The sequence below is a fragment of the Antechinus flavipes genome, chromosome 5 (assembly GCF_016432865.1).
Source record: "Antechinus flavipes isolate AdamAnt ecotype Samford, QLD, Australia chromosome 5, AdamAnt_v2, whole genome shotgun sequence".
Taxonomy (NCBI): Eukaryota; Metazoa; Chordata; class Mammalia; order Dasyuromorphia; family Dasyuridae; genus Antechinus; species Antechinus flavipes.
The window spans coordinates 200,030,135-200,043,551 of NC_067402.1; the positions used below are offsets into that span (position 1 = coordinate 200,030,135).

The 13,417-nt window shown below is 35.4% G+C and overlaps 1 protein-coding gene across 2 annotated transcripts in view; it reads left to right on the forward strand.

The window, feature by feature from the left end:
• Nucleotides 1-13,417, forward strand: part of LOC127539131 (1,5-anhydro-D-fructose reductase-like) — a 29,182-nt gene that overhangs the window by 2,040 nt on the left and 13,725 nt on the right. For both annotated transcript variants that reach the window (XM_051963150.1, XM_051963149.1), the window contains exons 2-6: nucleotides 2,444-2,611; nucleotides 3,806-3,922; nucleotides 8,201-8,278; nucleotides 9,697-9,819; nucleotides 13,151-13,248. In XM_051963150.1, coding sequence (XP_051819110.1) covers nucleotides 2,444-2,611; nucleotides 3,806-3,922; nucleotides 8,201-8,278; nucleotides 9,697-9,819; nucleotides 13,151-13,248 — 584 coding nt within the window. The remainder of the gene's footprint in view (nucleotides 1-2,443; nucleotides 2,612-3,805; nucleotides 3,923-8,200; nucleotides 8,279-9,696; nucleotides 9,820-13,150; nucleotides 13,249-13,417) is intronic.

The following is a 13,417-nucleotide window of genomic DNA, read 5'->3' on the forward strand; positions in this document are numbered from 1 at the left end:
TTGAGTATCCTCTGGAATTTCTTTTGGTGTGCTTTTTGTCTTGGCTCCTTTTCTATTCTCAAGTATTAGAATGTTCTTTCTGGTGTTTCCATAAGTGGTCTCCTGGATGGCCCCCATCCCTGGTGTTCACAGACCTCTCTGTATGGTTTCCCTGTACTGTCCCGAGCTGGAAAACATGATTCACTGTGACTTTTTCTTGGCTTCCCTGATCAGAATTCAGTCTTTGTGAAGTAGGCAAAAAATGCTTTCTTTCCCTCTGCCATCTTGATTGTCTTGGGTTATGTTAATAGTACAAAAAGTCTGATGAGGTTCCCGTTGGTATCTCATCTGTTCCAGCTTTGGACTTGAAAAATGACTTAGAGGTACATGATTTTACTCATGCCCACTCAGAGTGGGATCACAGATTGTGTGCCAAAGCAGATGGCAACTCTCCAGTTACTATTTCACCTTATATGATTTTCCCTTTTTGCTATCATATTACTTCAGTCATTAAATCGATCTGTGAATTCATCAATAGGGCTATTTTCTCTAGTGTTTGATTTAGGAAGCCATCCACATTTCCTCACATTATTCATTTCTTTTCCATTATCAATGAAACCTAGTCTACTTTTTCTCCTTCTATTCAATCCTCAGTCTAGTTTATTATTCTATACAAGTTCAGTCTAAAATATGTGTATTGATGTGCCCAGATAAATCTGTGGGATATCTGCCTAACTAAATGTCATAGTCTGACAATAGGCTTTCTTCATTTACTTGATTTTTTTTTCTGGGTGGCCAAATAATATTATTAAATTAAAGTGACTTTGGATTTCATTTCATGGCAATTTTCTGTACTTGATGCAATCTGCATAATGCTATCCACAAATATGAACATCTGGAGAGTTTGCCATTTATAGGGAATTTCTTTTTGATTTGATTTGAACTTTGCTGTTCATTCTCCATGTCTCTCCACATCAGGGCCGAATGAACTCCATTGCCAAGCCTAAATATCACTATTTCATATCTCAAATTATATTAAAAGCAGAAGGTGCAGCTAAGTAGAGAGATTATGTTATAATGTTATAATGAATGATGTTATCAATATTCAAATGGGGGACAGTTAGAAAGCGCAGTGGATAGAGCATTGGTCCTGGAAACAGAAAGACCTGAGTTCAGATCCAATCTCAGATATTTACTGTAAGATCCTGAGCAAGCCACTTTCCTTGTTTACCTCAGTTTCCTTATCTGTAAAGTGAGCTGGAGAAGGAAATGGCAAACCGCTGGAGTATCTTTGCCACAAATATCCCACATAGGATCATGAAGAGTTGGAAAGAACTGAAACAACTGAACAAACACGAAAACAACAGTTTAGGAGAGAGAGAGAATACTCACTGTTGGCTATTGATAACAGAAAGCTTTGAGAAAGAGATGGGTAGCAAATCAGGATTCTGAAAAAGGACACTCAAAAAGGCTGAGGGGAGACATCTAGGCCAGAGGTGGAGAATCTTTATTTATTTATTTTTTTGCCAAGGGCCACTTGAATATTTATTGTTTTTTAAATTTTGTTTTGATTTGTTTTTTGAGAGGCAATTGGAGTTTTAGGGTCACACAGCTAGTAAGTGTTAAGTGTCTGAGGCTGCATTTGAACCTCCTGACTCTAGGGCTCATGCTCTATCCACTGCACTTTCTAACGGCTCTCCTTATTTGAATATTTATAACATCATTCAAGGGCTTCACAATTATCAACTTGTACAACTTTAGGAGTGGGAGGCTGTTGCATCTGGCTTTCAGCTCATCATTGCTTGGGTTGATTATGAGCTGGACCTTACATAGCCCACAGGCTGGAGGTTCCCTACCCCTTTTCTAGGTTGTGGAAAAAAAGCAAAAGAGTGATGGCAGGAATAAGAAATATGTTTTTCAGGGTAAGTCCCCTGCATCCCTGCATCCATTGTACCACCTAGATGCTCCATTCTTCTGAAGAAATGCCTTAGATTCTGTATGATTCCCCTCTGCAATTTGCACTGCTTTTTATTATTCGCAATTGTGTTTCTAATTGTTTCACTAACTAGAATGTAAATTCCTTGAGGTAGGGGCTTCTGACATCTCTGCCTTAGAATCTCTCTTCCTTGAAGATGCAGCTCATACTTATATAAGAATAATATAAATATATGATGTATTATAATGACATATAATATAACACAATAATATAAATGTGTAAATTTATATTTACTAGAATATAAACCCCTTGGGAGAAGGGATTTTAAACTTGAATCCACAGTACCTATCACAGTACATGGTAATTTTTATCTGTAATTCTTTGTATTTTCCTTAAGTCTTATTGATATACTTACAGAATTGATTTTTCATCTGTTCACTAAATGCTAAAACCAAAGTTAAAAGGGAATAACTAAAGTTGGGATCTCATGAATATAATGGAATTATTTTTATTTTTCTCATGCTGCAGTCTTCTCCACAGCAAGTGACTGAAGCAATAAAGATTGCTATAGACTTGGGTTACCGACACTTTGACACTGCCTTTTTCTACCATAATGAAAAGGAGGTGGGAGAAGGTATCCAGCAAAAGATCAAAGAAGGCATTGTGAAACGGGAGGATCTTTTCATTGTGACCAAGGTATGTCCTTTCTGCTGGGAAAACAACCCCTGGGCTCCTACCTGGTAGAATTGGCAGAAGGATTTTTTAGAGTCCAGAAGGTTATGTTGACTAATTAATCATGTTTGTTGGTCAGGAACTTCTTTTTTATAATGTGTTCCACTGGTCCAAACCTAGGCCAAGTAACATGACTAAAAACTTAAGGCAAACTTACCTTCTTAGTGTCCCTCATTTCAAATATGGCTTCAGAACACTTACTAGCTATATGATCCTAGGCAAGTCACTTAACCCTGTTTATCTCAATTTCCTCATCTGTAACAGGGGTGGAGAAGGAAATGGCAAACCACTCCTGTGGTATCTTTGCCAAGAAATCCCTAAATAGGGTCATGAGCAGTTGGCTACAACTCAACAACCACAACCACAACCACAATACTGTCCCTTATTTATGCTACTTCATTTTGCAACTTCTTGGTTTTGCCTGGAATGTATTCTTTATTCATCTTAGACTCTTGGAAACCCTACTCTTCTTGTAAGACTCAATTCAAGTGACATCTTCTTCATGAAGTCTTGCTACTTCCCCACCCTGACTAGCATCTATTTCATAAACACAGACACTTTATAAATATGTATATATATTACATAGTATATAAATATACACCTAGACATAGATGTATACCTATATATAGATATGTATATATACATACACACATATATATATACATACATACACACACACACAAATATATATATATTGCATATCTCTATATATTCACATTATCTTCCTTCAGTAAAATCTAAGTTTCTTGTGGGCATGAATTGTTTCATTTTCTTTTAAATTTAGCCTCTAATAGTGGCTGTTACAAGATAGACATTTAATAAATGCTTCTTTGATCGACTGAATCCCTACATTGAACAAGCTAAATTGGAGATGTATATATATAAAATCTTTATATATCAGACTTTATAAAATCAGACTTGTTTAATATGCCCATATAAAAAACTCTTTTGTATAAATGTAGATCAGACTAATCTCATCACTATATTAGGTTTTGAATATTAATTTTAATCTTTATCTCTTTTATATATTAACTTGTATCAATCTCTTTGGATTATGGACCTTGTTGTCTCAGATAATCTATCTCATCTTTGAGTTGGAGAGCCCTTATCCTGATAATTTTAAGCATGTTTATATAATTTTATTTTCCCTTTTTATAGCTCTGGAATACCTTCCATGAGAAGCACCTCGTGAAAAGTGCTTGCCAAAATAGCTTGAAGAATCTCCAGTTGGACTACTTGGACCTTTACCTTGTTCATTGTCCTATGGGTTTTAAGGTACATTATAGTAATAAAGTTCATCCTTCAGACTTAGTCCCTTCTAACTCTAAGCACAGGGTGTTACTTAAATATGCAGCCTCAGAGTTTGTTTCAGAAGAGGCAGTGAAATCTTGTTTTTTGTTAGTGTTCTTTTCCTCCATAAATGACCTTCTATATTTCCTTATTTGTAGAAGGTAAGCCCTTTGATTCTGTGGCATTTTTGTTTTTATATTCCCAGAATCTAGAATACTATCCTGCACATAGTAGATACTAAACTCATGTGTATTGATTTGAGCTAATCAATAATTGAGTGGGAATACCTGAAATTTATTCCCAGTTTGGTCACCAATTAGCTGTCATACAAATCTTTTCATTTCTATGGGTCTCAATTCCCTCATATGAGAAAGGGTGGGGTTTAGACTAGATCTCAAGATCCTTTTCACCTTTAACATTCTCTAATTTTCATCCTCTAAAATATTAACTACTATCAAAAACTTTTCTGAAGCTTAGGATCTTCTTACAGTTTATATGGTTAGAAACCTATAATAATAGGTAGGAGAGTTTGGAAAGAGAAGCATAAATTATTTGAAGAAAACTCCTTAAAAATTAATTTGATGAAAAGGAAAAAGAATACAACTCCTTAAAAAATAGATTTGGCAAAATGGAAAAAGAGAATAACGCCCTAAAAAACAGAACTGGTGAAATGAAAATTGGAATTGAGCAAGAGGAAATCAGTGAAGTTATAAGAGACCAAGAAATAATAAAACAAAATATAAAGAATGAAAAAGTAGAAGAGAATTGAGACAATTCATGAGGAAAACAACTGCTTTGGAAAACAGATCAAACAGGGAAACATAAGACTAATTGTATTACCTGAAAACTATGTTTAAAAAAAATAAAGAATCTTGATACAGTAATATAAGAAATAATGAAAGTTGTCCTAAAGTGTTAGAACAAGAGGGGAAAATAGAAATAGACAAAATCCACTGATTATCACAAGAAAGAGATCCTATGAGAAAAACTAAGAGGACCATAACCAGATTCTATCAAAGAGAAAATATTATAAACAACAATAAAAAAAAACCAATTCAAATACTGTGGAACGACAATTAAAATCACAGAAGACACAGAAACAGCTACATGTTAGAAGGAATATAGAAAGCACTAGGTTTTAAGATCATAAATTCAAGAAACAGAGTTGGGAGAGACCTCAGAGATTAAACAATACAACGCCCTCATTTAACAAGTGAGAAAACAAATCAAAGAGATTAAGCTACCTGCCTTGGTTTCAAAGGTAATTAAGTATCAGAAGTAGATAAGGATTATGAAATATTAGACAAGAAAATCAAAGCTCTTAAAGACAAAAATGATGCTTTCATCATTGCTGCTGGGGGAAAATGAGAACTGTATAAGAGACAGTTATGGGAAGTGAACATTTAAATGAGAAGATTGGGGCCTGAGAATAGGATTTGGATTTCTGGCTTGAAATATAGACATGATAGGCTCTTGGCCAGCAATAGTGTCCACCTAATAAGGAGTAGAAAGAATTCATTTGCTTTTAGCCTTACAAGTTTAAACAAAAGGACTTTTAACAGAAAAGGAAAAATAAAATTATTTTCATATCTCTCTGCCAAGCATAGAAATTAGTTACAATTCAGGAGCAATAGAGATTCCCAAAAATTCACAGGAAGCGAAAGCTAAGAAATGAGTCAGCAGTAAAACCTGTGACCTCCAGTTTTCTAATAGAAAATTATGTTGCTATTTACCAAATGGAATTTTGTTTCACTTCCATCCTCCTCTTCTTTCCCCTCTGCTCTTGTATTTGTTGCTGAATAGGTCTGAAGGAAGTAACGTGTTACAACTGAGCTTATTGGGTCATTACAAATTTATGTTATCTACGCTTAACCTGTTTACCCCAGTTCCTCAACTGTGAAATGAACTAGAGAAGGAAACGGCAAAACCACTTCAATATCTTTGCCAAGAAAATTCAGATGGGTCTTGAAAAGCCAGATATGACTGAAAACCTTGACTGTGTGACAATCTTTCTCCTCCTCCCTAGTTTGTTTCCCCAACTTCCACCAAGGTTATTACAGACCTTTTTCTTCTCTCCTCTAACTGGTTACATTTCCCCCTTCTCCCATGATTTCAGTTGAGGACTTTGCCTCATAAGTATCTTCCACTATTTTCTCCTTTACTTCAGTCTCTGAAATTGAGATGACTCTTCTCCTTGACAAAGTCCTCAGCTCTACAAATTCTAATTCTAAATATGTTTAGAAGAATTGCACATTTAACCTATATTGAATTACTATCTAGGAGAGGGGAAAGGGAAGGAGGGAAGGAGAAAAATCCTTGATTCTAACCTTGCCCTTTCTCTTGTCTTCTCTCTCCATTATTCCTTTCTCATCTCATCTAGTTCCCTTCTACTTACTGGTTTACTCCTTGCTGCCTACAAACATGTCCAGATCTCACCATCTTTAAAAACATTTGACTAGACCCTATTAGCAAAGCAGTATTGAATTAGACAAAAGAAATGCAAGATGTGCAAAATAAGAGAAGCTCCCCCAAATGTTCATATAGACTGTTTGTGTCTGAGCTGTGGCAGAGCATTCTGAGCTCATACTGGTCTGATCAGCCACAATCGGACACACTGTAATTTGATTCTAACATAGTGATATCATTTTGGTCCTCTTCGAAAATGAAGGACAACAACTAGCCTTCATATCCAATTTTTTCCAATGTTTTAGTCCTCTTTGCAGCCAAACCATCTCTTTGCTGGGTTTTCGTGATACAGAGTTCTCTTTGTTTGTCTTCTATTTTTCTGACCACTTCTCAGTCTCCTTTGCTAGATCATCATTTATGTCATATCATATCTCTTAACTGTGAGTTACATCAAGGCTCTCTTTATTTTTTCTGTATATTCTTCTCATCTAGTCACTTCATCAGTTTGTTCTGTTGGCTCCACGGGATTACTAGAAGAAATATTTGGAAGCTGCAGAAAGAAATATTTTGGACTGATATAAGGAAAAAAAACTTCCTAACTAGGAAAAAGACGAATGCTTATCTAAGGATATAAAGCCTTTCCCTTCATTGAAGGTCTTCAAGTAAAGGATGGATGAGACAGCTTGTTAGGGATATTGAAGAAGAGTTTCTTGTTCAGAAAGAGGTTGAGAAAAATGCCTCTGAGGTTTTTTTTTTTTTTTCCAACTCTGACATGCTGAGCTTGTAGAGGGCCTTGAATACCAAGGTGAGGAATTTGGTCATTTATTTTGGCAGGAAATAAGGTGTCTGAAAAATTGTGCAAAGATAAGTTGATTTATGCACACATTGATACATTAATGATGTATAAAAATGTCAATTTGGTTGTTCCTCCATAGATCCCATTCTCTCTATTGTGGGGATTAAAACTGTCCTACCACAATAAAAGAGATTGAGGAAGAAGAAGCAGAGTTCTGATTGAAATAGAATAGGGATCCAAATGAATTATTTCACATCATGGAATTATTTTGCAGAGGTATCAAAACAAAAAAATTCAACACACTAGAGCCAATCTGATAATGAAGCTCTATATGTAAGAAAAAATTAATTTGCTAGTGGATTGATTGAAAGATCTTGACTGTACAGCACTGATAATGATACATTTTTCCTGACTTTGTACCACAGATAAAGAATGTGGTTTGTATTGTCTGATACACAACAATACATCAATGTATTTTTGATGCACAGAAACACAGTTTTTGTGATCTTTCTTTTTTCTGCATTCTTTGTGTTGAGAGGATTTTATTGGAGGAATTATCCAGAAGTTATATTGATACATAAAACAAAATATCTATTTTTTAAAAAAATGATAGATTGAGTCTAAATATGTTTAGAATAATTGCACATGTTTAACCTATATTGAATTACTGTCTAGGAGAGGGGAAAGGGAAGGAGGGAGGGAGAAAAATATGGAACATAAGGTTTTGCAAAAATGAATGTTGAAAACTTATCTTATGCATGCTTTTTGAAAAATAAAAAGCTATTATAAAAAATAAAATGATAGATTGGAAGGGCAGAGTAGGAAAGTAGACTATTAAAGGAAAATAGACCGACTAAAAGATATGAAGTAACAAAGTTCTTAATTATGGTGTTAACTGTAGGCATAGAGAGGAAGAAATTGCTGTGACAATATTATAGAGGGAGAATTTTGGGGTGTTGGCAATTGATTTTATGTGGAAAGTGGAGAAGAGAGAACTCTTATTTTACTAGCAAGGATAAGGAAAGGAGAGTTGTATTAAGCTAGTCTCCTTATTTCTACAGGTAGGAGATGATGATATTCCAACAGATCAGAATGGGATGATTATTGCCAGTGAAACAGACTACTTGGACACATGGGAGGTAAGTCCAGATTCTCACATATGACAGTCTTTGGTTTAGAAAATTATAGGGTCTTTACTAGTGGTGGCTGCTTTCTACAAAATGGAGTTGTCAGCTTGAAACAGGTACTTTGCTACATGAATTATAAAGAAAACTTAGCTGAAAAATCCAAAATCTTGGAAATATTCTTTATATACTACTATTTATAAATGAGCCTGAATTCTACTCCAATCTATAGCATTAGCTTTAGGGATAATAACACCTCCTCCCAACCTATGCCCTGCTTCCTCCATGCCCCACCCCACAATTGCTGTGGGCCATCAATTCAAAGAAGGGTAAATTAAAAGATGATTCATTAACTAAGATTTCTTGGTCTTTAGAGTTCTGTTGGATCAACAATTCTGGCACTTTTTGGTTTTAAGACCCTTACATATTCTAAAAGTTATTGAGGACCTGAGGAGGTATATTTATCAATATTTGCCATATTAGAAATCAAAATTTAGGGGCAGTTAGATGGTGCAATGGATAGAGAACCTGTCCTGGAGTCAGGAGAACCTGAGTTCAAATCCAGCCTCAGACAATACTTAGCTGTGTGACTCTGGAAAAATCATTTAACTCCAATTTCTTCTCAAAAAAGAAAAAGAATTAAAATTTATGCTAATACATTAAAAATAATAAGACTAAAACTATTGCATGTTAAATAGCATGTTTTTAAAAATGAAAAATAAATATATTTTAAAACAAAAACATAAAAAGAATGGTATTGTCTTATTTTTATTTTTTACAAATCTCTAATATTTTACTTAATAGAAGATACCTGTATGCTCATGTCTGCTTCTGCATTCAATCTGGTGCATGTTGTTTTGGTTGAAAATATATGAAGAAAATCCAAACTCACAAAGATATGTATTTGGAAATCAGAGGAACACTTTAATTGGCAAGTAACATTACTTAGTATTTTTATGAAAATAGTTTTGACCTCTAGATTTCCTAAGACTGGCCTTGGGATCCCCTGAGAGTATGGTACCACAATCAGATTAGTTGCTTTATTCAATAAGCCAAGCCTTTTCTGTAGACTTACAGAACATTATATTTCCAAGTAATCTTAATAATGATATACTTTAAGCTCTTCATTTACAGATGGATAAATTGAAGCCTGGAGAGATAAAGCAGTTTGTCCATGTCACATAATCTAGATCTTGAACTCAGGAGGAAGTAGGGAGTGGGAAGAGAAGTATGGCTCTACAGCAGCCTATATGGCAAGATGTCTGGGGTAGAGATATGAAGCATGATATATAGTAGATTATAAAGGATGGTAAAGGTGTCCAAAATAGAGTGGACTAACTATTCTTCCTTCTTTCCTTCCTTCCCTCCCTTCCTCCTTCCTTCCTTCCTTCCTTCCTTCCTTCATGTTAAATGTACTTCCTGTCATCCTATAGGCCATGGAGGATCTGGTGGAAGAGGGACTGGTGAAAACTATAGGGATTTCAAACTTTAACCACAAACAAATTGAGAGACTTTTGAATAAGCCTGGCTTACGGTACAAGCCAACAAACAACCAGGTGAGTTTGTAAACGAATTAGAGAATTTGCCAGTAGATAAAAATGTCTTTTTAGTTTTAATGTTCTACCAGAATTAATGTTTTCTAGTTGCCCATGATTAATTGTTGGTTACATTAACAAGCAAGTAGACAAGATCCTGTTCCCAAGGTTAAACGCTCATCTGAAGTCAGATGAGATTTCTTGCTGTATACGTCTTGTGACATCATATTTCCATGGAAAAGAAATTCTCTGTTTGGTTGTGCAACTGTGCTTGTAGTTTGTATTTCTATGAGGGTTACCATATGTGATTATCAATCATAAACAAGTATTTATTATGCATCAATCGTGGGCCATGAGTGTGCGGAGATACAAATAGAGAGAGAAATGGCCTTTAATAGCTAGGAATTATTTTCTACCCAATCCAGGCATGGGGAAGAGTCAATGAAAAAAACATAAAGATGGGTTCTAGAATGCCATCTGTGAGGATCAGCAAGCAAGTCAGTATGGCTAGAGAGAATACATGGAAAGAAGTAATATGTTAAAAGACTAGAAAGACAGGAAGGAGTCAGGTTGTGATGAGCCCTAAAGGTCAGATGAAGATTTGATCCTAGAGGTAATAGGGAGCTATAGGAATTTATAGAAGGGTAATATAGTCACACCTGTGCTTTAGAAAATCACTTTGGCAACAAGATGGAAGGTAGACTGGAGTGGGATAATGTAAGGCAGGTAGTCTACTTACACACTACAGTGTACTATAATAATCCATGCAAAAAGTAATAAAGGCCTAAACTGGATTTATTGAGGACAAATGGAGAGAAGGGAACGTATATGAGAGGTTCTGTAGAGACAGAAAGGATGAAATTTGGCAACGGATTAGATCGTGGATAACCAAAGGAGTCTATGACCCTATTTTCCCAGGGCCTGGCTCCTACACAATGCCAGTGTATATAAGGCTTTCATTGTACTCAGTTCTAATTAGAACTGGCTGCTAAAAGAATCCCTCCAACTCACTAATGAGTCACAATTATAATTCCCTCTCTCTTCTTTTGAATTGATCTCTTTTTGCTCATTTTTAGAGATCCACTTTTGCTATTGGTCCATGTTAAAACTATTGCCCCACCAGTGATATGACAGCTAGCACAGCTGCTACTTTGAAAATCTATATAAACTAGGAAATTAGCAGCTCTGTCTTCAGTTGTTGTTAATGTATATCTACCTGCAAGTTTGCATACTGCCACATGTGAAGGAGGCTGCATATAGCCCTATCCCTGCAGAAATTGCTTTTCATCTCTTCATACTATGCTGAGTATGAGTATTAATAAATGAGTATTAACAAACCTAACCTACTGTTATTAATCCTAGTATTCTACCAGCCATCCACCCAAACTCTGGTATTCTAAAGACATTGAGAGGAGAAAGTAATCCAGGAGAAAAGAGTGATCCACAGTGGCAAAGACTGAAAAAAAGTCAGGAACAATTAGGTTAGAGAAGACACCATTGGATTTGACAATAGGACAAGGGAGTAAGGAGTTCCAGTGATTGCCTCAATAAGGGTTCAAGATTAGGAAGGGGAAAAAAGTAGTAACACAAGAATGATGGCTCTTAGGGATGGAAGGAATAAAGTTTATGAAGATGATGAATAATTTTAGGAATAAAGCATAGAGAAAACAGAAAGGAAAAAGGTGTTGATGTAGTAAAGGATAAAGGAAATTCAGGATTCTTTTATATGGAAAAAAAACACTTGTAAGTATGACCATCTCTATGCATGGGTAGTTGAGATAGAGTGGAAGAGTAGGTCATAGTAGTTGAGTAGATCTGGAAAGTTGGGATATTTAAAGTTAGGGTATATATGTAAATGTATAAATATATTTGCATCAATATTTTCTTGAATACCCCTGGAATGAAAACAGGAATTGAGGTAGCAAGAGAGACTATGAGTCAAGTACTGAATTCACTGAGAAAAGAGAGAGATTATCCTGATTGCTGGAAGATACCAGGTACTAGCAGACAGAACTGTCATAAATTTAAATTGCACTGACTTCAAAGTAGTGGTTGCTGAAGGAGGGTTATAGAAGGAGAGTTGGAAGTGGCTATAGGAAACAAGAAATCTTCTGGCTGCTTCTACCAAGACCATGATAGAGTGTGAAACAAAGCATAACCAACTACTGGAGAGGTTGGCCAGAGATGCAGTTTCATCAGGAAGGAGCCAGATCTCAGTGAGTGCCATAAGACAGATCTAGAAAGGCAGTCATATGAGATAGGTTTATTAATTCTGCATTAAGCATTTTGGAGGCTACAATGGAAGAGGAGAGAGGACCTGGGACTTTGTAAGGGGTAGGATTATAGTGAGTGATAGAAAGGGAAAGGATGGCTAGAGGGAGAGGAGGATTCATTTTTTTTGGCTACCATGGATTTAGTATCACCCTTTTGAGAATGAGTCCAGGCTTAATAAACCAAGACAATTTTAAATGGGGCCTTAATGAAACCAACCGAACAACAACCAGGAAGAGAAAGAGTGAAGTATGCTGATAGAGGCGGGTGACAAGATTCAAGGTTGATTCTTTAAGATCCTGTCACAGTTCTCAACTGCCAGACCTGCTGTCACTGTCCACAGTCTGAAACTCCACTTTGAGATAGTCATTAGACAAAAGTAGTGTGTTTTCAGTCAGGAAGTACAATTTGTAGTAATCTTAGTATTGTGAACTTCAATTTACCTGAAAGTAATTTCCAATTTGTTCTAAAAAAAAAAAAAATGATGATAATGTCACATGCTATGACCCAGAGATTTTATGTGATAGCAAAGAAGCAGAGAGCTAAAATGAGGAATATTAATTGTGGGAATGGGCTAAACTAATCTAATGCATGAATGTAGTGGAATATTATTTTACCATGAGAAATGAGAAATATAACAAATTGAGAGAAGTTATTCTGATACACAGTGAATAAGAAGAACTAATAAAATGATATACACAATTGAAACAATGTAAACAGAAAAAAAATAAACTAGATGCTTTTTAATTAAAATGACAAAGCCTTGTCTCCAAGAAAAGGTGAAAAGATTTCTCATTGCAAAAGTAATTAAGAGATTAAGAGTCTGAAATATTGTATTTACTATCAGACATAGTCAATGTATTAGCTGGGGATTTTTTTTAACCACTTTCTCCCCTACTTTCTTTTGAAGCCTTTTGCAAAGGGTTGGAGAGAGGTATATATATATATTCAGAAATAAATACAATGTTAAAAACAAAAGGCACGAATAAAAGTAAAATACAATTCCATAAAATAATCAGACCCAACCAAAAAAATTATCTTTGTGGTTTTCTTTTAATATAAATTGCAAATCTGATTCTAGATAGAGTGCCACCCATTCCTTACTCAGGAGAAGCTGATCAACTATTGCCATTCGAAAGGTATCTCTGTGACAGCCTATCGTCCACTTGGAGGCACAAGGTAAGTATGCTTTGTTAGGGAGCTTTCATTTTATTGAGGGAAATAACATGCACATTTTATTGAGGGAAATAATATGAAATAATGTAAATTATATATGAAGAAATTTCCATGGAATGGAGTACTAGAAAGTGATCAAGAGTAGCCTTGCATAGGAGGTGACACATAAGTT